At 52.7% G+C, this 24,060-nt stretch overlaps 1 protein-coding gene across 12 annotated transcripts in view; it reads left to right on the plus strand.

The window, feature by feature from the left end:
- LOC140393996 (voltage-dependent L-type calcium channel subunit alpha-1S-like) overlaps positions 1-24,060 on the plus strand; it is an 804,045-nt gene that overhangs the window by 566,997 nt on the left and 212,988 nt on the right. For all 12 annotated transcript variants that reach the window (XM_072480735.1, XM_072480727.1, XM_072480737.1 and 9 more), the window contains 2 exons: positions 21,566-21,693; positions 21,792-21,888. In XM_072480735.1, the coding sequence (XP_072336836.1) occupies positions 21,566-21,693; positions 21,792-21,888 (225 nt within the window). The remainder of the gene's footprint in view (positions 1-21,565; positions 21,694-21,791; positions 21,889-24,060) is intronic.

Raw genomic sequence — 24,060 nt, forward strand, 5'->3', positions numbered from 1 at the left:
GAGACTTTTGTACGGTCTAGAAGGGTGGGGATAGTCAAAACCCTTGAGCAGTATAAAGAAAGTAGGAAGGTACTTAAGCAGGAAATTAGAAGGGCGAGGAGGGGGTCATGAAAAGTCCTTGGAAAGTAGGATGAAGGTGAATCCCAAAGTTTTTTTATTCATATATAGAAAGCAAGAGGGTGGCCAGGAAAAGGATTGGGCCACTTAAGGACAGTGGGGGGAACCTATGTGTTTAGCCAGAGGGAATGGGCGAGGTATTAAATAAATAATTTGCATCAGTGCTCACCAAAGAAAGGGACTTTGTGGAAGATGATTCTTAGCTAGGGTGTGTGGACAGTCTGGATCATGTTAACATCGAAAAGTTATTGGGTCTTTTAAAAGATATTAAGGTGGATACGTCTCCTGGGCCGGATGGGATTTGCCCCCAGAATACTGAGGGAAGCAAGGGAGGAAATTGCTGTGGCCTTGACTGACATATTTGTATCCTCATTGGCTACAGGTGAGATTCCAGAGGACTTGAGAATAGCTAATGTGGTGCCACTGTTCAAGAAAGGTAGCAGGAATAATCCTGGAAACAATAGGCCGGTGAACCTTATGTTGGTCGTAGGTAAATTATTGGAGAAAATTCTCAGGGACAGGATATAAACGCATTTGGAGACAAGTGGCCTCGTAAGCGATATACAGCATGGTTTTGTGAAGGGGAGGTCGTGCCTCACTAACTTGATCGAGTTTTTTCAGGAGGTGACAAAGATGATTGATGTTGTTTACATGGACTTCAGTTTTGACAAGGTGCCTCATGGCAGACTGTTACAGAAGGTGAAGTCACACGGGATCAGAGGTGAGGTGGTAAGATGGATACTGAACTGGCTTGGTCACAAAAGGCTAATGGTAGCAGTAGAAGGGTGTTTTTCTGAATGGAAGGTTGTGACTAGTGGTGTTCCACAGGGATCTGTGCTTGTGCCTCTGTTATTTGGAGTGTACATAAACGATTTGGAGGAAAATGTAGCCGGTCTGATTTGTAAGCTCATGGATGACACCAAGGTTGGTGGAGTAGCAGATAGTGTTGAGGATTGACAGAAGATACAGCAGGACAGAGATAGGTTGGAGACGTGGCAGAGAAATGGCAAATGCCGTTTAATCCTGACAAATGTGAGGTAATGCATTTTGCTAGGTCTAAGATAGAGGGGAAATATACCGTAAATGGCAAAACTCTTAGGAATATGGAAAGTCAGAAAAATCTGGGCATGCAGGTGCACAGATCTTTGAAGTGGCAACACAAGTGGACAAGCTAATCAAGAAAGCATATTAAGGTAGATAAGTCCCCAGGGCCTGATGGGATCTACCCCAGAATACTGAAGGAGGCTAGAGAGGAAATTGCTGAAACCTTGACAGAAATCTTTGGATCCTCACTGTCTTCAGGTGATGTCCCGGAGGACTGGAGAATAGCCAATGTTGTTCCTTTGTTTAAGAAAGGTAGCAAGGACAGTCCAGGGAAATACAGGCCGGTGAGCCTTACGTCAGTGGTAGGGAAATTACCCTGGAGAGAATTCTTCGAGACAGGATCTACTCCCATTTGGAAGCAAATGGACGTATTAGCGAGAGGCAGCATGGTTTTGTGAAGGGGAGGTCGTGTCACACAGAGGGTAGTGGGTGCCTGGAACTCGCTGCCGGAGGAGGTGGTGGAAGCAGGGACGATAGTGACATTTAAGGGGCACCTTGACAAATACATGAATAGGATGGGAATAGAGAAATACGGACCCAGGAAGTGTAGAAGATTTTAGTTTAGATGGGCAGCATGGTCGGCACAGGCTTGGAGGGCCGAAGGGCCCTCCTGTGCTGTACTTTTCTTTGTTCTTTGTTCATACGGAATGCTTGCCTTCAATGGATGGGGCGTCGAGTATAAAAACTGGCAAGTCATGCTACAGTTGTATATTACCTTGGTAAGGCCGCACTTAGAATATTGTGCACAATTCTGGTCGCCATTCTACCAGAAGGATGTGGAGGCTTTGGAGAAGGTGCAGAGGAGGTTTACCAGGATGTTGCCTGGTCTGGACGGCGTTAGCTACTTGGTGAGGCTGAATAGAACATAGAACATAGAAAATACAGCACAGAACAGGCCCTTCGGCCCACGATGTTGTGCCAAACTTTTGTCCTAGCTTAAGAACAAATCAGTATCCACCCCAGCATTCCCCCGTAATGCATGTACCTATCCAATAGCCGCTTGACGGTCCCTAATGTTTCCGACTGAACTACTTCCACAGGCAGTGCATTCCATGCCCCCTACTCTCTGGGTAAAGAACCTACCTCTTACATCCCCTAGATATCTTCCACCATTCACCTTAAATTTATGTCCCCTTGTAATGGTTTGTTCCACCCCCAAGGAAAAAGTCTCTGACTGTCTATCTATTCCCCTGATCACCTTATAAACCTCTATCAAGTCACCCCTCATCCTTCTCTGTTCTAATGAGAAAAGGCCCAGCACCCTCAACCTTTCCTCGTAAGACCTCCTCTCCATTCCAGGCAGCATCCTGGTAAATCTCCTTTGCACCTTTTCCAAAGCTTCCACATCCTTCCTAAAATGAGGCGACCAGAACTGCACATAGGACTCCAAATGTGGCCTTACCAAGGTTTTGCACAGCTGCATCATCACCTCACGGCTCTTAAATTCAATCCCTCAGCTAATGAACGCTAGCACACCATAGGACTTCTGCACAGCTCTATCCACTTGAGTGACAACTTTCAAAGATCTATGAACATAGACCCCAAGATCTGTCTGCTCCTCCACATTGCCCTGAACCCTACCGTTAACCCTGTATTCCGCATTCATATTTGTCCTTCCAAAATGGACAACCTCACACTTTTCAGGGTTAAACTCTATGTGCCACTTCTCAGCCCAGCTCTGCATCTCTTTGCAGCCGACAACAGCCCTCCTCACTATAACAGCAGAGGACCTAGAACTGATCCCTGCGGTACGCCACAGGTAACTGGGCTCCAGGCTGAATATTTGCCAGCCACCACCACTCTCTGACTTCTATCGGTCAGCCAGTTCGTTATCCAACTGGCCAAATTCCCCACTATCCCATGCCTCCTTACTTTCTGCATAAGCCTACCATGGGGAACCTTATCAAATGCCTTACTAAAATCCATGTACACTACATCCACTGATTTACCTTCATCCACGTGTTTGGTCACCTCCTCAAAGAATTCAGTAAGACTTGTGAGGCAAGACCTACCCCTCACAAATCCGTGCTGACTATCCCAAATCAAGCAATGTCTTTCCAGATGCTCAGAAATCCTATCCCTCAGTACCCTTTCCGTTACTTTGCCTACCACCGAAGTAAGACTAACTGACCTGTAATTCCCAGGGTTATCCCGATTTCCTTTTTTGAACAGGGACACGACATTTGCCACTCTCCAATCCCCTGGTACCACCCCTGTTGACAGTGAGGATGAAAAGATCATTGCCAACGGCTCTGCAATTTCATCTCTTGCTTCCCATAGAATCCTTGGATATATCCCGTCAGGCCCAGGGGACTTGCCTATCCTCAAGTTTTTCAAAATGCCCAACACATCTTTCTTCCTAACAAGTATCTCCTCAAGCTTGCCAGTCTGTTTCACACTGTCCTCTCCAACAACATGGCCCCTCTCATTCGTAAATACGGAAGAAAAGTACTCGTTCAAGACCTCTCCTATCTCTTCAGACTCAATACACAATCTCCCGCTACTGTCCTTGATCGGACCTATCCTCGCTCTAGTCATTCTCATATTTCTCACATATGTGTAAAAGGATTTGGGGTTTTCCTTGATCCTACCCACCAAAGATTTTTCATGCCCTCTCTTAGCTCTCCTAATCCCTTTCTTCAGTTCCCTCCTGGCTATCTTGTATCCCTCCAGCGCCGTGTCTGAACCTTGTTTCCTCAGCCTTACATAAGTATCCTTCTTCCTCTTAACAAGACATTCAACCTCTCTTGTCAACCATGGTTCCCTCACTCGACCATCTCTTCCCTGCCTGACAGAGACATACATATCAAGGACACATAGTATCTGTTCCTTGAACAAGTTCCACATTTCAATTGTGTCCTTCCCTGACAGCCTATGTTCCCAACTTATGCACTTCAGTTCTTGTCTGACAGCATCGTATTTACCCTTCCCCCAATTGTAAACCTTACCCTGTTCCACACACCTATCCCTCTCGAACCTGGGACCCTGCCGCTGTAAAGCCACAGTGCTAACCACTATGCTACCGTGCTGCCCATTAAAAGGCATCTTGACAACACATGGATAGGATGGGTATAGAGGGATACTGCTGAGGGTTTTGGCAAAGGTTGGTATCATGACATGTACAGGCTTGGAGGGTAGAACGGCCTGTTCCTGTGCTGTATTGTTCTTTGTTCTTCTTTGTCCCTGGGAACACCTGGAGATGGCCTATTTCCTGCATATTGCAATTCCAGGCTGCTGCCTGCTCATCAATATTAATTTATACAGCAGTCTGCTTGTCCTTACACTTGGCTAATTTCCCCATTATACATAGAACGGTACAGCGCAGTACAGGCACTTCGGCCCACGATGTTGCACCGAAACAATAGCCATCTAACCTACACTATGCCATTATCATCCATATGCTTATCCAATAAACTTTTAAATGACCTCAATGTTGGCAAGTTCACTACTGTTGCAGGTAGGGCATTCCACGGCCTCACCACTCTTTGCGTAAAGAACCTACCTCTGACCTCTGTCCTATATCTATTACCCCTCAGTTTAAAGCTATGTCCCCTCGTGCCAGCCATTTCCATCCGCGGGAGAAGGCTCTCACTGTCCACCCTATCTAACCCCCTGATCATTTTGTATGCCTCTATTAAGTCTCCTCTTAACCTTCTTCTCTCCAACGAAAACAACCTCAAGTCCATCAGCCTTTCCTCATAAGATTTTCCCTCCATACCAGGCAACATCCTGGTAAATCTCCTCTGCACCACCGTCCTTCCTATAATGCGGTGACCAGAACTGTACGCAATACTCCAAATGCGACCGTACCAGAGTTTTGTACAGCTGCAACATGACCTCCTGACTCCGGAACTCAATCCCTCTATACTTTGCAGAACGCCATCTTAGGCGGCCGTTCAGCCACATGTCCCTCCTTTTGATCCTGGACACGAAGCATGATGTATCACAGATTCAGGACCAATATTTGTCAGGCATTCCCCAGTCATTCAGCAGCACCAGGCACTTACATTGTAATGAATTCCTATTGCGTATTTACAAAAGGGCAAACATTCCAATATTAATTTTAGAATTACAATCAATTAAACATTCTACTGCTACTCATAGAAACATTACAATAAACATTCGGGTCTGAGGCATATTCCGGTATTAATTGTACATTCGTGCAAATAATACTATAATAATAATAATCGCTTATTGTCACAAGTAGGCTTTAATGAAGTGACTGTGAAAAGCCCCTAGTCATCACATTCCGGCGCTTGTTCGGGGAGGCCGGTACGGGAATTGAACCGCTCTGCTGGCATTGTTCTGCACGACAAGCCAGCTATTTAGCCCACTGTGCTAAACCAGCCATCTCGGTGGATTAGTGGGGACCACGATTCGAGCGTGGGTCCTACATTTTTCCACTGTGTAATCTTTGCTTTCCATTGGTGGAGTTGGACTTTGAGGATGATAAGATCTATCAGAGTAAACAGGATCAGTAATACAGCCAGGTGTGATATGAGGCGAATGAATGTATTTGGATGTTTGTGCCACAGTTCCACAAATCATCCCACCAGGTGGTGGCCTTGATTTCTTTAAATAGCCTTTTTACCTCTTGGGTCTGCTGTATTACTTTAGTGAAAGTTCTGTGGGTGGTAGACAACTTTATTCAAATCTGGTGTAATTCCTCTGGTAGGGGTTTTAGGTCTGAGGAGTTCCTCATAGTACTCCCCTAGAGTCTGTTGGAGCTCATCAGTGGCATTTACATCCACCTCTTGTAAATGTCTATCAGTTGGATGAGGCCCACTCTGGCCAGTATGTCTGGTTTAATGCAGAATGTACTGTTGGTAATGTTGCAATATGTTGTGCCATACTGATACTGTTTCAGGGAGGTGTTAAGACAGTATTCCCCTGCTCCCTTGTAAGCTACCTGAGTGATGTCGTTGTCCAGGCTGCAAGCTTTTATCGAGCAATTTAGGCTGGTGTTTGTTCGGAAGCCACTTATTTCAAAGTGGGAGTAACTCCGTCTCTAAGAATCCTCTTCAATAATTTCTCTACAACTGATATAAGGCTCACTAGCCTGTAATTACCTGGATTATCCTTGTAGGTGACTGACACACCAGTAAAGGTTCAAATTATGTAATCAACACCTCTTGCCTGCTAATCAGATTTCAGGAGAATGACAGAAAACTGACACTCAGCTATTTCATAGAATCATAGAATTTACAGTGCAGAAGGAGGCCATTCGGCCCATAGAGTCTGCACCGGCTCTTGGAAAGAGCACCCTACCCAAGGTCAACACCTCCACCCTATCCCCATAACCCAGTAACCCGACCCAACACTAAGGGCAATTTTGGACACTAAGGGCAATTTATCATGGCCAATCCACCTAACCTGCACATTTTTGGACTGTGGGAGGAAACCGGAGCACCCGGAGAAAACCCACGCACACACGGGGAGGATGTGCAGACTCCACACAGACAGTGACCCAAGCCGGAATCGAACCTGGGACCCTGGAGCTGTGAAGCAATTGTGCTATCCACAATGCTACCATGCTGCCCTGTTTGGGGCAGCTCCTTATTAACCCTTTTAACAGGATAACTAAACATATAGAAAATGAAAGTTGTAGAAAATTAAAATGAATAGACTTTCCAATTCAAACCCCACTCTGCTTCAAATTCCCAAGTTTAAAGCTTAAACTCATTCTGCCTATGGTCTCACTCTGGATGTGGCCTCTCTCCCACTGCTCTCCCACGGCTGGGGATTGAGGGTGATTTAGAGATGTGGATCAGAAATTGGCTAGCTGAAAGAAGACAGAAGGTGGTGGTTGATGGGAAATGTTCAGAATGGAGTACAGTCACAAGTGGAGTACCACAAGGATCTGTTCTGGGGCCGTTGCTGTTTGTCATTTTTATCAATGACCTAGAGGAAGGCGCAGAAGGGTGGGTGAGTAAATTTGCAGACGATACTAAAGTCGGTGGTGTTGTCGATAGTGTGGAAGGATGTAGCAGGTTACAGAGGGATATAGATAAGCTGCAGAGCTGGGCTGAGAGGTGGCAAATGGAGTTTAATGTAGAGAAGTGTGAGGTGATTCACTTTGGAAGGAATAACAGGAATGCGGAATATTTGGCTAATGGTAAAGTTCTTGAAAGTGTGGATGAGCAGAGGGATCTAGGTGTCCATGTACATAGATCCCTGAAAGTTGCCACCCAGGTTGATAGGGTGGTGAAGAAGGCCTATGGAGTGTTGGCCTTTATTGGTAGAGGGATTGAGTTCCGGAGTCGGGAGGTCATGTTGCAGCTGTGCAGAACTCTGGTACGGCCGCATTTGGAGTATTGCGTACAGTTCTGGTCACCGCATTATATCAAGGACGTGGAGGCTTTGGAGCGGGTGCAGAGGAGATTTACCAGGATGTTGCCTGGTATGGAGGGAAAATCTTATGAGGAAAGGCTGATGGACTTGAGGTTGTTTTCGTTGGAGAGAAGAAGGTTAAGAGGAGACTTAATAGAGGCATACAAAATGATCAGGGGGTTGGATAGGGTGGACAGTGAGAGCCTTCTCCCGCGGATGGAAATGGCTGGCACGAGGGGACATAACTTTAAACTGAGGGGTAATAGATATAGGACAGAGGTCAGAGGTAGGTTCTTTCCGCAAAGAGTAGTGAGGCCGTGGAATGCCCTACCTGCTACAGTAGGGAACTCGCCAACATTGAGGGCATTTAAAAGTTTATTGGATAAACATATGGATGATAATGGCATAGTGTAGGTTAGATGGCTTTTGTTTCGGTGCAACATCGTGGGCCGAAGGGCCTGTACTGCGCTGTATTGTTCTATGTTCTATGTTCTATGCTCGTGCACAAAGCTCACTCAAGGCTCCACAAGCAGTGCCAATGCACCCTTGGGAATGGCTAGCCTTCACATAGACTTTGCCGGTCCTTTTCAGGGGATCATTGAAGACGCACACTCAAAGTGGTACGACGTCCACAGGATGCAGGCAAAAACTGCAAGAGCGACTGTGGAACGCCTGCATTACACCTTCAGCACACCAGGGGCGTCATTCTCCGACCCCCCGCCGGGTCGGAGAATGGCCGTTGGCCGCCGTGAATCCCGCCACCGCCCCCGCCGAAGTCTCCGGTACCGGAGATTGGGCGGGGGCAGGAATCGGGCCGCGCCGGTTGGCGGGACCCCCCGCTGGATTCTCCGGCCCGGACGGGCCGAAGTCCCGCCCAGGAATTGCCTGTCCCGCCGGCGTAAATCAAACCTGGTATTTACCGGCGGGACCAGGCAGCGTGGGCGGGCTCCGGGGTCCTGGGGGGGGCCACGGGGCGATCTGACCCCGGGGGGTGCCCCCACGGTGGCCTGGCCCGCGATCGGGGCCCACCGATCCGCGGGCGGGCCTGTGCCGTGGGGGCACTCTTTCCCTTCCGCCTCCGCTACGGCCTCCACCATGGCGGAGGCGGAAGAGACTCTCCCCACTGCGCATGCGCGGGAAACTGACAGCGGCCGCTGACGCTCCCGCGCATGCGCCGGGAAACTGACAGCGGCCGCTGACGCTCCCGCGCATGCGCCGGGAAACTGACAGTGGCCGCTGATGCTCCCGCGCATGCGCCGCATTTCCGCGCCGGCTGGCGGGGCAACAAACGCCATTTCCGCCAGCTGGCGGGGCGGAAATCCCTCCGGCGTCGGCCTAGCCCCTCAATGTTGGGGCTAGGCCGCCAAAGATGCGGAGCATTCCGCACCTTTGGGCCGGCGCGATGCCCGTCTGATTGGTGCCGTCTTTGGCGCCAGTCGGCGGACATCCCGCCGTTGGGGGAGAATTTCGCCCATGGTGTCCGACAGCTGCTTTCACTAGTGCAGAGTTCGAGACATTCGTGGCCGCGAATGGGATCTGCCACATGAAGATCGCCTCGTATAACATGGCCTCAAATGGACTGGCTGACGTGCAGTCCAAACATTTATGAGGGTGATGAAGAAGCTGACCAATTGAAACTGGGAAAGCCAATTGGTCTGTTTTCTGTTTAGTTACAGGACCACACTTCATGCAACCACAGAGGTGGCACCGGCTGAGGTATTCATGGGTCATGCCTCTGGACTCGGTTAAGCTTGATCATTCTGGACACCAGGAAGAAAATCAAGCAGGGTCAAGAGCAGTCCGAAGCCGCCGTGGGATATTGGAGGCTGCTCCGCGGTTTTACTCCTGGGGATTCCATCTATGTCCAGAATTTTGGCGATTTTAGCCACGTGGAGCTTGGGCATCGTGCTGCTCCAAACCGGGCGGGTATCTTACTATGTACGGGCATTAGGCCGGGAATCTACCCATCATGTAGACCATATCTGCGGCTGCCTCCAGAATTGCCAGCGCTCGCCGCTGGCGTCCAGATTCCATGGATCCCCCAGCACCAACCTCCGCCGCAACCAGCCTCGCCTCCAACCATCGACAGCCAGGAGGTTGAGATGCTCAATGCCGTTTTCTTGAATCCTGACACTGACTCCGATGTGGATGTCCAGCCGCAGGATGACGTAGAATGACGGCCATCGATATCCACGGCGATACCCACACCCGCTCCTCCTCCGACATCAGGCCCACCAGTCCAGCCTCGCCGCGGATGTGTCATTCACCGATCGGGTATCGCCTCGGGGGTGGAGGTGGAGCATTTAAGTTATGAAGAGAGGTCGGATAGGCGTGGGTTGTTTTCGCTGAAAAAGAGAAGATTGAGGGACCACCTGACCGAGATTATGAGGGGCATGGACAGGGTGGATAGGGAGCAGCTATTCCCCTCTGTTGAAGTGTCATTTATGAGGGGACAGAAGTTCAAGGTGAGGGGCAGGAGGTTTAGAGCGGATTTGAGAAAAACATTTTTACCCAGAGGGTGGTGATGGTCTGGAATGCACTGCCTGGGAGGCTGTTGGAGGTGGGTTGCCTCACATCCTTTAAAAAGTACCTGGTCTCATCACCCTCCCCCCCCCCCCCCCCCCACCCCACACTACCCCAAAAACACGTGCAGGATAGGTGAAGTGGCCCCTTAATTGGAAAAAAAAGAATTGGGGACTCTAAATTTTTTTTTTTAAAGTACCTGGATGAGCACTTGGTAAGCCATAACATTCAAGGTTATGGGCCAAGTGCTGGCAAATGGGATTAGGTGGGCAGGTCAGGTGCTTTTTATGTATCGGTGCAGAATCGATGGGCCAAATGGCCTCTTCTGCACTGTATTATTCTGTGATGCTGTGACATTTCTCCGGACTTTGGAGCTGGGAATGGGTGTTATGACCCATTGGGAAGAAAGGAAGTATGCACCATCCGATTCCCACTAACTCGTAACGAGTATGAACTCCCCGATAATTGGGGGCAGAGCTTCCCACGTAACAAGTAACGCCCCACAATATAAAAACTCCGGCCTGGGGGCAGGTCGAGGAGGATGACCCTTTGGGGTGGGGGAGTTTAGTTGTGTGTCTTAATAAATGTCTTTCTTTGTATCCTACCATGCATCCGATGAGTGTTTTTCGCCCGTTAGATTCGACAGAAGTGATGTTGGATTGGAACATAAAGCTTTAATAAGACTTACTCAGCTACACATTCCACTCCCCAAAGGGTCTCATGCGCCCGGCTCAAACCCGGACTTGTGTTTTATGTCCCATGACTCCCGTGGTTAAGGGTTGTGCTCTGCCCTCCTCATTGAGAAAGATCGTGGGCGGGATTCTCCGCGAACCGGCGGGGCGGGCCACTCCGGCGCCGAGGAGTGACATGAACCACTCCGGCGTCAGGCCGCCCCGAAGGTGCGGAATCCTCCGCACCTTCAGGGGCTAGGCCGGTGCCAGCAGGGTTGGTGCCGCGCCAACTGGCGCCGAAGGGCCTCCGCCGGCCGGCGCAGCGAGTGCTGGCGTCACCCCAGCGCATGCGCAGGGGGGTTAATCTCCACACCGGCCATGGCGGAGTTCCACAGCAGTCAGTGCGGAGGGAAAGAGTGCCCCCACGGCACAGGCCCGCCCGCGGATCGGTGGGCCACGATCGCGGGCCAGGCCACCGTGGGGGCACCCCCCGGGGCCAGATCCCCCCGAGGACCCCGTAGGCCGCCCGCAGAGCAGGTCCTGCCGGTCTAATTTACGCCGGCAGGTCTGGCCTAAAACGGACGGCCGCTTGGCCCATTGTGGGCCGGAGAATCGCCAGGGAGGCCGCTGCCAGCTGCGTGATTCCCTCCCCCGCCAAAACCCCGGTGCTGGAAAATTCGGCAGCCGGCGGGGGCGGGATTCACGCAGCCCGGCGGGGGCGGCGATTCCCCGGCCCGGCAGGGGGGTCGTAGAATCCCGGCCCGTATTCAGATGAGGCCATAGGGAACCTAATGGTACAAACTCCGTGGCCTCCGATCGGGCAATAACAATGTGGAAAGATTGATTCTCTCCAGGAGTGATTGCATGAAAAAATAGGGCATGGTTATCTTTTAAAACAAAAATTTATTGTGAATGACAATATTAAACCTTTTTAACTTTAACTGCGAAAAGAACAAATCCGTACAACTTAAAACTACCATTGAATTTCCCATTAAACAACAAGAAAATAAACAGAATGCTGTCAATCCAGCTTAAAGAAGCAAGTCTCCAAATGATACTCGCATTACAAAGCGAATCCTAGCTCTAATGAAAGTCCTTTCTTACTCTATCTTAAAGTCTTCAAATGGCTGATTTGCTTGATTTGCTTCTCTCTCTACAACTTCTCACAAAATGGCTCTTAGCTTATCCTATCATTGACCTCAAAGATAAAAAACAGTTTTTTTTTATAGGCCTCCTAATAGTTCTAGGGATGTCGAGGAAAGGATGGCGAAGATGATTCTGGATAAGAGCGAAAGTAACAGGGTAGTTATTATGGGAGACTTTAACTTTCCAAATATTGACTGGAAAAGATATAGTTCGAGTACAATAGATGGGTCGTTTTTTGTACAGTGTGTGCAGGAGGGTTTCCTGAAACAATATGTTGACAGGCCAACAAGAGGCGAGGCCACGTTGGATTTGGTTTTGGGTAATGAACCAGGCCAGGTGTTGGATTTGGAGGTAGGAGAGCACTTTGGGGACAGTGACCACAATTCGGTGACGTTTACGTTAATGATGGAAAGGGATAAGTATACACCGCAGGGCAAGAGTTATAGCTGGGGGAAGGGCAATTATGATGCCATTAGACGTGACTTGGGGGGGATAAGGTGGAGAAGTGGGCTGCAAGTGTTGGGCACACTGGATAAGTGGGGCTTGTTCAAGGATCAGCTACTGCGTGTTCTTGATAAGTATGTACCGGTCAGGCAGGGAGGAAGGCGTCGAGCGAGGGAACCGTGGTTTACCAAGGAAGTGGAATCTCTTGTTAAGAGGAAGAAGGAGGCCTATGTGAAGATGAGGAGTGAAGTTTCAGATGGGGCGATGGATAGTTACAAGGTAGCGAGGAAGGATCTAAAGAGAGAGCTAAGACGAGCAAGGAGGGTACATGAGAAGTATTTGGCAGGAAGGATCAAGGAAAACCCAAAAGCTTTCTATAGGTATGTCAGGAATAAGCGAATGACTAGGGAAAGAGTAGGACCAGTCAAGGACAGGGATGGGAAATTGTGTGTGGAGTCTGAAGAGATAGGCGAGATACTAAATGAATATTTTTCGTCAGTATTCACTCAGGAAAAAGATAATGTTGTGGAGGAAAATGCTGAGCCCCAGGCTAATAGAATAGATGGCATTGAGGTACGTAGGGAAGAGGTGTTGGCAATTCTGGACAGGCTGAAAATAGATAAGTCCCCGGGACCTGATGGGATTTATCCTAGGATTCTCTGGGAGGCCAGGGAAGAGATTGCTGGACCTTTGGCTTTGATTTTTATGTCATCATTGGCTACAGGAATAGTGCCAGAGGACTGGAGGACAGCAAATGTGGTCCCTTTGTTCAAAAAGGGGAGCAGATACAACCCCGGCAACTATAGACCGGTGAGCCTCACGTCTGTAGTGGGTAAAGTCTTGGAGGGGATTATAAGAGACAAGATTTATAATCATCTAGATAGGAATAATATGATCAGGGATAGTCAGCATGGCTTTGTGAAGGGTAGGTCATGCCTCACAAACCTTATTGAGTTCTTTGAGAAGGTGACTGAACAGGTAGATGAGGGTAGAGCAGTTGATGTGGTGTATATGGATTTCAGCAAAGTGTTTGATAAGGTTCCCCACGGTAGGCTATTGCAGAAAATACGGAGGCTGGGGATTGAGGGTGATTTCGAGATGTGGATCAGAAATTGGCTAGCTGAAAGAAGACAGAGGGTGGTGGTTGATGGGAAATGTTCAGAATGGAGTACAGTCACAAGTGGAGTACCACAAGGATCTGTTCTGGGGCCGTTGCTGTTTGTCATTTTTATCAATAACCTAGAGGAAGGCGCAGAAGGGTGGGTGAGTAAATTTGCAGACGATACTAAAGTCGGTGGTGTTGTCGATAGTGTGGAAGGATGTAGCAGGTTACAGAGGGATATAGATAAGCTGCAGAGCTGGGCTGAGAGGTGGCAAATGGAGTTTAATGTAGAGAAGTGTGAGGTGATTCACTTTGGAAGGAATAACAGGAATGCGGAATATTTGGCTAATGGTAAAGTTCTTGAAAGTGTGGATGAGCAGAGGGATCTAGGTGTCCATGTACATAGATCCCTGAAAGTTGCCACCCAGGTTGATAGGGTTGTGAAGAAGGCCTATGGAGTGTTGGCCTTTATTGGTAGAGGGATTGAGTTCCGGAGTCGGGAGGTCATGTTGCAGCTGTACAGAACTCTGGTACGGCCGCATTTGGAGTATTGCGTACAGTTCTAGTCACCGCATTATAGGAAGGACGTGGAGGCTTTGGAGCGGGTGCAGAGGAGATTTACCAGGATGTTGCCTGGTATGGAGGGAAAATCTTATGAGGAAAGGCTGATGGACTTGAGGTTGTTTTAGTTGGAGAGAAGAAGGTTAAGAGGAGACTTAATAGAGGCATACAAAATGATCAGGGGGTTGGATAGGGTGGACAGTGAGAGCCTTCTCCCGCGGATGGAAATGGCTGGCACGAGGGGACATAACTTTAAACTGAGGGGTAATAGATATAGGACAGAGGTCAGAGGTAGGTTCTTTACGCAAAGAGTAGTGAGGCCGTGGAATGCCCTACCTGCTACAGTAGTGAACTCGCCAACATTGAGGGCATTTAAAAGTTTATTGGATAAACATATGGATGATAATGGCATAGTGTAGGTTAGATGGCTTTTGTTTCGGTGCAACATCGTGGGCCGAAGGGCCTGTACTGCGCTGTATTGTTCTATGTTCTATGTTCTTGCAGGCTTTTAACCCTTGACATTTATAACCCAATTTCTTAAAATCTTCCATTCGTCACACTGCCATCCCCCAATCTGTTCTTTAGTGCCTCTTACACATAGAAACCTGGAGCGAAATTCTCCGGTATCGGCACGGTGTCCGCCGACCGGCGCCAAAAACGGCGCAAATCAGTCGGGCATCGCGCCGCCCAAAGGTGCAGAATCCTCCGCATCTTGTAGGGCCGAGCCCTAACATTGAGGGGCTAGGCCCGCGCCGGACTGATTTCCGCCCCGCCAGCTGGCGGAGGTGCCCCGCCAGCTGGCGCGGAAATGACATTGCCGGGCGGCGCATGCGTGGGAGCGTTAGCAGCCGCTCACGGCACCCCGCGCATGCGCAGTGGAGGGAGTCTCTTCCACCTCCGTCATGGTGGAGACCGTGGCGAAGGCAGAATGAAAAGAGTACCCCCACGGCACAGGCCCGCCTGCGGATCGGTGGGCCCCGATCGCGGGCCAGGCCACCGTGGGGGCACCCCCCGGGGCTAGATCCCCAGGACCCCGGAGCCCGCCCGCGCCGTCTTGTCCCGCATGCCAGCGGGACAGGCATCCTAGCAGCGGGTCTTCGGCCCATCCGGGCCGGAGAATCGCGGGGGGGGGCCCGCCAACCGGCGCGGCGCGATTCCCGCCCCTGCCAAATATCCGGTGCCGGAGAATTCGGCAACCAGCGGGGGCGGGATTCACGCCAGCCCCCGGCGATTCTCCGACCCGACGGGGGGTCGGAGAATCTCACCCCTGGTGTGGAGATGTTGCCGTTGGACTTGGGTGAGCACAGTAAGAAGTCTTACAACACCAGGGGCGAGATTCTCCGACCCCCCACCGGGTCGGAGAATCACCGTGGGCCGTCGTGAATTCCGCCCCCGCCGCCCGCCGAATTCTCCGAAGGGAGAAAAGTCGGCGGGGCGTCTCGGAGAATAGCACGGGTGGGCTCGAGGCAATGGATTTCGGGGCTGCCGATATTCTCCCGTCCAGATGGGCACGTCGGCGTAAATCAAACCAACCTTCAATCGGCGTCAACCAGTGCTCAAGGTTGACGCCGACCAGCGTGGAGGTGGGTGACGGCCTGGGGGGTTGGCCGGTGGAGAGGCGATGGCGTGGCCGCAGTCTGTATGTGTGGGGGAGAGGTGTGTGTAGGGTTGTGTGTGAGTGTGTGCGGCGGGGGTGGGTGGTAAGAGTGGGCTGGGCTCCGGGGGAGTGCCGGGAGGGGGGGTGAGTGCCGGGGACGGGAGGATGACTGCCAGGGAGGGGGACGGGGTCCGTGCCGGGGAGGGAGATGGGGGGGGGGTCGAGCCAGGGAGGGGGACGGGGGACGGGGTCCGTGCCGGGGGGGGGACGGGGTGGGGGGTCCGTGCCGAGGAGGGGGACGGGGGGACGGGGTCCGTGCTGGGGAGGGGGACGGGGGGGATGGGGTCCGTGCCGGGGAGGGGGACGGGGACGGGGGTCCGTGCCGGGGAGGGGGACGGGGGATGGGGGGTGCATGCCGGGGAGGGGGCGGGGGGGTAGGTGCGTGCCGGGGAGGGGACGGGAGGGGAGGTGCGTGCCGGGGGGGACGGGGTCCGTGCCGGGGACGGGGACGGGAATGGGGGGTGCGTGCCGGGGAGGGGACGGGAGGGGAGGTGCGTGCCGGGGAGGGGGACGGGGGCGGGGTTCCGTGCTGGGGAGGGGGGTGCGAGGGCAAGTGAGTTGGTCCACCTGGCCAGGTGCCAGCCTCCAACAGTCGGACCCATGCGGTCCATGCCACCTGGCTGGGGGAAGGAGGGGGTATGGGCAATGATGACACGTCGTCGTTCCCTTCCCCCCCCCCCCCCTCCGCACAGGCCGTCATGTTTTCCGGTCAGCCAGCGATGTTGGCCGCCGTGGCGGCAGCCGCTAATGTCCATGTTGCCCTGGATGAGGAGGAGGAGCGTGCCAGAGAGGCGGCGCAGGCTACCGCAGAGGGGCAGGCGGCAGCCGACCAGGCTGGAGAGACACCTGACCAACAGGACGAGGAGGGGGAGGAGGACGTCGCGGCCCCACGGCAACGGAGGCACCCGAGGACGCCCCGTGTGTACCGGCCCCAGCTGTCATACCAGGATCTCATGGACCGGGAATGCAGGAGGAGACTCCGGATGAGCCGGGAAACTGTGGCACACATCTGCCACATGCTGGCGCACCTGTCACTGCATGGCACTGGCGGGGGACACCCTCTCCCCGTGTCCGTCAAGGTTACGGTGGCCCTGAACTTTTATGCAACGGGGTCATTCCAGGCACTGAGTGGGGATCTGTCCGGCATATCGCAGACATCGGTGCACCGGTGCATCCGGGCAGTGACAGACGCCCGATATGCCATTGCGCACCGCTACATCCGCTTCCCTGTGGACCGGGCCAGCCAAGATGCCCGGGCCGTGGGCTTCTCTGCCGTGGCCGGGTTCCCCATGGTCCAGGGTGCGATTGATAGGATGCACGTCGCCGTGCGGCCACCTGCAGATAACAGGGCCGTGTTCACCAATAGGAAGGGGACCTATTCGATGAACATACAGGTGGTCTGCGACCACCGCATGATGATCCTGCACGTCTGCGCCCGTTACTCGGGCAGTGTACACGACTCATACGTGTTGTCGCGGTCATACATCCCCGGCATGTACAAGGGACGCCATCCCCGGCTGAAGGGCTGGTTGCTGGGCGACAGGGGCTACCCATTGCGATCGTGGCTAATGACGCCTATACGGAGGCCACGCAATGAGGCGGAGAACCGCTACAATGATGCCCATGTAGCGACAAGGGGAGTGATAGAGAGGTGCTTTGGCGTGCTGAAGATGCGTTTCAGGTGCCTGGACCTCTCTGGGGGCGCCCTCCAGTATCGGTCAGATAGGGTCGGCCGCATCATTGTGGTGTGCTGCGTCCTTCACAATATAGCCCAGTAGAGGGGCGATGTGCCGCAGGCAGAGGACGGCGGAGTGGAGGAGCAGCAGGAAGAGGCGCAGTCCTCCCCAGAGGAGGGGGATGGGGGCAATGGGCAGGGCAGACGGGCTAGGCACGGGCGGGTGGCTGTCCACCATTACCGGCTGGGCCAGCGGGCAGGGGACAGGCTGATAGACGCCCGCTTCACTGACTAGATGGGCGTGGGAATCGGGTAGTATGGCCACAGACCGCACACCATGGCAACACCCGACCACCCACACCCCCCCACCCATCCACCCACCCAGCACCCTCACCCCCCTCCCCAACCCCACCCACCCCACCCGCATGCACACCACCCCCCCCCCATTGCCGATCCACCTGCAGCACAATGGCCGGGCTCACACAGTTGCGGGTGGACACGTGTCTATTGCAGGCCATGGAGGATGATGACAACCCGCCCTGCGATGAGCTCCTGGCTCCACATCGTTGGACTATGTCTGACCCATGGCCACAGTACCACCATCCACCCGGACCATCCCTGCATGCGGCTGTGACACTGCAGCGCATCGTCCCGTCCTCTGCCCGGGGGGATGTTGATGGCGGCCCAGGGGGAAGGGAGCAGACTCACCTGGGGCTGAGGTAAGACCACCCCTCACACACACACTTGCGCTCAACGTACATGACACCCCCGCACGCTTTGGACAGAGAACAAAGGCAGCTTCTGTAGGTGTAACATTGACTTTAATAACGAAAGGAGTTCATGCACGTGCCCTAGCCCCTAAAACTCATCTGTGCCCTGCACCCGTGCCAACTTACTCAGTGTCTAATTGTTTGGCCTTACGAGCCCTTTGACTATGCCTAGGTGGGTCCCCAGACGGTACAGCAGAACTGGAGGTGGACCCCTGTGATTCCTGCCCTCTGACACGGGATCCCTTTGGCGGCCGTTTCCTGGGGCGTCCTGATCTAGATGGGCCAGGCTGCGGCCCGGGCGACTGGGATGGCGAGCTGCCAGCCTGTCCTGCCCGTTGCCCACCCGATGCACCTGGGACGGAAGGGTTGCCTGCCCGAGGTGTTGAGGTGTTCTGGGACCTCCCCTACAATGGGACCCGGAACAGGCCCCAGCACCTCCTCCTCCCTCGGGGTGCCCAATGGCCCCCAGGCCTCTACATGGGTGGGGGATGCGAACGGACTGGCCATCCGACGCCCCCCCCGATATCTGGCACTGCCAGTCCTGGAGGCCTGTGCTGGTATCGACAAGGGTCTGCAGGTCTGCAGCCATGGAGCTCAGGGAGTTAGCAATCCCTGTCTGTGACTGTGCGATGCCGGCTAGCACATGGGCAATGGCGCCGATGCCCTCAGCGATGGCCTGCTGAGACTGGGCCATGGCCTGCTGAGACTGGGCCATGGCCTGCTGAGACTGGGCCATGGCGTTGAGCACCTCTGCCATCTGCCGCTGGCGCTGGCTCATGTCCTCCTGTGAGAGGGCAGCCATGTCCTGGGCCACAGACGCCGCCTGCACGGAAAGCCCCAGGCCTCGCAAACCGCTCCCCTTGTCTGACACCGTCGCACCTATTGCCTCCACCGCGGACGCCACCGTGCGGTGTCGGCCTGGGTGGCACGCATGACCGGTACCACTGCCAGCTCCTGGACACGGGTGGACTCCTCCACCTGCGACTGCAGCCGCCGCAAGCTGGCCGTCACCCTCTTCGCTCGTCTCAGGTTCGGTGGTTGCATCGGAGCGATGGGTGGGTGTGGTAACTCCAGGAACCCGGGATCCATCTGGGCGGCAGATGTTCGCTTGCGCCGGGCTGCCCTCCGACTGCCCGGCCCCTCTGCTGCTCCTACCTCCACATGCTGTACCGGGACGGCTGTGTTGTGCGCACCAGTGAGTGTACCAGACGCCTCATCACTAAAGTGCCCAACCGAGGTGAGTGCTTCTGCGATGGTGGAGGGTGTTGGTGACAGCAGTGGCGTTGTGTCCTGCGCATCGTCCGACTCTGAGTCCATGGCACTTTGGGGTGGCGGTTCGTCTCCGCCCATCCAATCTGTGTCACTGTCCTGTATTTCAGTTTCCTGGGTAGTGGTGTCCTGGGTGGGGGTGTCCTGGGTAGGGGTGTCCTGGGTAGGGGTGTCCTGGGTAGGGGTGTCCTGGGTTGTGGTTTCGTGGCTCGGCTGTGACGGGGGCCTGTGGCTGCCCCTCTCGTCGCTGGGTGGCACACGCCTGCGTCGCCGCACCCGCACGAGACGGGGGCGTCGTCTCCCTGTTGCTCCAGATCTCTCCGTCTCCCGTGGTCTCCGAGAGGCATTGTGCGGGCGTCGCATGCCAGAGGGTCCAGGTCTCTCCGTCTCCCGTGGTCTCCGAGGGGCATCATGCGGGCGGTCTGCATCTGCGGGGATGGGTGCCTCGATGTTTGCTCCTGCGATACACAATGAAGCATGCATGGTTAGACACGCAGGCAGTGATCAGGTGATATGGGGGAGGGGGGATATGGGGGAGGGGGGATATGGGGACAGGTATATGAATGCACGCCATCGGTTGCGCGTATATTGCAGAGGTTGAGGTTAGGGCTGGATTCACTTGGGGAAATGGGGGAAGGCGGATATGGGGGAGGGGGATATGGGGGAGGGGGATATGGGGGATTAGGGGGAGGGGTATATGGGGGAGGGGTGATCTGGGGAGGGGGATATGGGGGAGGGGGGATATGGGGGAGGGGGGATATGGGGAGGGGGATCTGGGGAGGGGGATATGGATATCGGGCAGGCTCACCCTGGCTGCTCTGATGAGGTCGTTCACCTTCTTGTGGCACTGGGTGCCTGTCCGTGGTGTCAGGGCCACAGCGCTGACGGCCTCTGCCACTTCCCTCCACAGACGGCGGCTGTGGCGTGGGGCGACATCTGCGGCCGTGTCCGGGATACAGGGCCTCCCTCCTCTGCTCCACTGCATCCAGGAGCGCCTCAATATCGCGGGACTGGAACCTCGGGGCTGAGCGGCGGGCGGCCATCCGGTCGGGTCTTCTGGTCGGGTGGGGGGGAGCAGCGCGTGTTATGAGCCGTCACGCTGTGCGGCGTGAACCACGTCAGCCAGCGCAGATAGCGTCACGTCGCTGCTCGCCCATTCCGGGCCGGAGACTTTGCGACGTTTGGGGCGGCGTGATGCAGGTGGGATTTGCGCCGTTTTTGGCGCCGGTAGGCGGACATCGCGCCGATAACGGAGAATGTCGCCCCAGGTTAAAGTCCAAAAGGTTGGTTTTGAATCACTAGCTTTCGGAGCACAGCTCCTTCCTCAGGTGGAAGGAGCAGTGCTCCGAAAGCTAGTGATTCGAAACAAACCTGTTGGACTTTAATCTGGTGTTGTAAGACTTCTTCCATAGAAACCTGTGTAGGTGCAATTAAGACGGCAAATAGCACTTTGGCCTTTATTGCAAGAGAATTGCAGCACAAGAATAAGCCAGCAATGCTGTAATTATACAGGGCTTTGATGAGACTACATCTGGAATAATGTGCACACTTTTGTACCTCTCTCTAAGGAAGGATGTACTTTTGTTGGAAGTGGTATAGTGAAGGTTCACTAGTCTGGGATGAGGGCTATGTCCTATGATGAGAGATTTAGTAAATTGGGGGGGGTGGGGGGGGGGGGGCAGTGGTTCGGGTGCGTTTTTTCACATTTGTCAAAGTATATGGAATTAGGTGCCCCAGTTATCATAGATTATCATAGAATTTACAGTGCCGAAGGAGACCATTCGGCCCATCGAGTCTGCACCGGCTCTTGGAAAGAGCACCCTACCCAAGGTCAACACCGCCACCCTATCCCCATAACCCAGTAACACCACCCAACACGAGGGGCAATTTTGGACACTGAGGGCAATTTATCATGGCCAATCCACCTAACCCGCACATCTTTGGACTGTGGGAGGAAACCGGAGCACCCGGAGGAAACCCACGCACACACGGGGAGGATGTGCAGACTCCGCACAGACAGTGACCCAAGCCGGAATCGAACCTGGGACCCTGGAGCTGTGAAGCAATTGTGCTATCCACAAGGCTACCGTGCTGCCCGAGTTAGAGGGGACTCAGTTCTATACAGTGGGCAGTAAGCTTTGTGCTGGCACTGTCTGTACCTGGCTTGTATATTATACACTTTTGTTCTCTTTGCAGATTATTAATCTGTTTGTGGCTGTAATTATGGACAACTTTGATTACCTGACACGTGATTGGTCTATTCTGGGCCCTCACCATCTTGATGAATTTAAGAGGATCTGGGCCGAGTATGATCCTGAAGCCAAGTAAGTTTGTTGAACACACACAAAAATACATGTACACATATACACACCCATATACACATACATACCTACATGATAGTTTTTCTGATTATTCTCCATAGGGGGAGGATTAAACATCTGGATGTGGTGACACTGCTCCGTCGTATCCAGCCCCCTCTGGGATTTGGAAAATTCTGTCCACACCGTGTGGCTTGTAAGGTAGGATTCAGCCACTTTGATCTCCTTTCATTCAATCGGTAAATAAGAGGTTTGCTGGACAGTGTAATCCAGTCACACATGCTCGACACACTGTATCAAAACAGCTCTTTTAAAATTTAGTAAGCATTAACTTAAATCCCTGAAATGCCAGAAAATATTTTGGGGCTGTTAACAGAGATGTTGAAGTTCAAATTAAAAAGTTGTGAAGAGACACACTCTCTTCGGAGGAGGTATTGGGTCTTTTAAAAGATATTAAGGTAGATAAATCTCCTGGGACGGATGGTTTTTACTCCCGAATACTGAGGGAAGCATGGAAGAAAATTGCTGGGGCCTTGACTGACATATTTGTATTGGCTACAGGTGAGATCCCAGAGGAATGGAGAATAACAAATGTGGTACCGCAGTTTAAGAAAGGTAGCAGGGATAATCCTGGAAACTATAGGCTGGTGAGCCTCATGTCCATAGTAGGTAAATTATTGGAGAGAATTCTCAGGGACAGTATTTATACGCATTTGGAAACAAATGGACCCGTAAGCGATAGACAGCATGGTTTTGTGAAGGGGAGGTTGTGCCTCACTATCTTGATCAAGTTTTTTGAGGAGGTGATAAAGGTGATTGATGAGGGGAGGGCGCTGGATGTTGTTTACATGGACTTCAGTAAACCCTTTGCAAAGTGCCTCATGGCAGACTGGTACAAAAGGTGAAGTCACATGGGATCAGAGGTGAGATGGTAAGATGGATACAGAACTGGCTTGGTCGCAGAAGGAAAAGGGTAGCAGTAGAAGGGTGTTTTTATGAATGGAAGGTTGTGACTAGTGGTGTTCCACAGGGATCTGTGCTGGTGCCTCTGTTGTTTGTAGTGTACATAAACGATGTGGAGGAAAATGTAGCTGGTCTGATTAGTAAGTTAGCGGATGACACCAAGGTTGGTGGAGTAGCAGATAGTGTTGAGGATTGTCAGAATATACAGCAGGACAGAGATAGGTTGGAGACTTGGGCAGAGAAATGGCAAATGGGGTTTGATCCGGACAAACGTGAGGTAATGCATTTTGGTAGGTCTAACACAGAGGGGAAATATACCGTAAATGGCAAAACTCTTAGGAATATAGAAAGTAAGAGAGAACTGGCTGTGCAGGTACACAGATCTTTGAAGGTGGCAACACAAGTGGACAAGGTAGTCAAGAAATCATACGGAATACTTGCTTTCATTAAACTGGGCATCAAGTATAAAAACTGGCAAGTCATGCTGCAGTTGTATAGAACCTTGGTAAGGCCGCACTTGGAATATTGTGCACAGTTCTGGTCGCCACACTACCAGAAAGATGTGGACGCTTTGGAGAGGGTGAAGAGGAGGTTTATCAGGATGTTGCCTGGTCTGGGGGGTGTTAGCTATGTGGAGAGGCTTAATAAACTTGGACTGTTTCATTCGAAAGACTGAGGTTGAGGGGCGACCTAATAGAGGTCTACAAGGTTATGAGGGGCATGGATAAAGTGTTTCCCAGTCTTTCCCAGGGTGGAGGGGTCAGTCACCAGGGGGCATAGGTTTAAGGTCCAGGGGACAAAGTTTAGACGAGATTTGCGAGGCAGGTTTTTTACGCAGCGGGTGGTGAGTGCCTGGAACACGTTACCAGAGGAGGTTGTGGAAGCAGATACATTACCGGCGTTCAAAAGCCACCTTGATAAACACATGGCTAGGATGGGTAGAGAGGGATACGGCACAAGGAAGTGCTGAGGGTTTTGGCAAAGGTTGGTATCATGACCGGTACAGGCTTGGAGGGCTGAAGGGCCTGTTCCTGTGCTGTAGTGCTCTTTGTTCTTAATAGATACTGCCTGACCCACTGAGTAATTCTAGCATTTCCTGTTTTTATTTTAGATTTCTATCCATCCGCAATATTTTATTTTTATTTTGGTGTTTAATTCACTGCAACAGTCTGGTGCTCACCAGATTGTGCCCCAGATGCCTGACCACTAGCATTTCCCACCGAGGTGTGTCTATTTACGTTGGTGGAAGGTGGGGATGACGGCTGTCCTGCGACTATTATGGTGGCATCCTCAGAGTTCTCCTCCCAGGTGGTCTCCTTGGAGGCTAGAGAGGGTGCCGCCTGGGATGGGGCAGCGCCTTTGGCTGGAGGACCTGCGGGAGAATGGTCATGTGGTCAGTGGGAGGGATGG

Source organism: Scyliorhinus torazame, chromosome 17 (genome assembly GCF_047496885.1).
Source record: "Scyliorhinus torazame isolate Kashiwa2021f chromosome 17, sScyTor2.1, whole genome shotgun sequence".
NCBI classification, from domain to species: domain Eukaryota; kingdom Metazoa; phylum Chordata; class Chondrichthyes; order Carcharhiniformes; family Scyliorhinidae; genus Scyliorhinus; species Scyliorhinus torazame.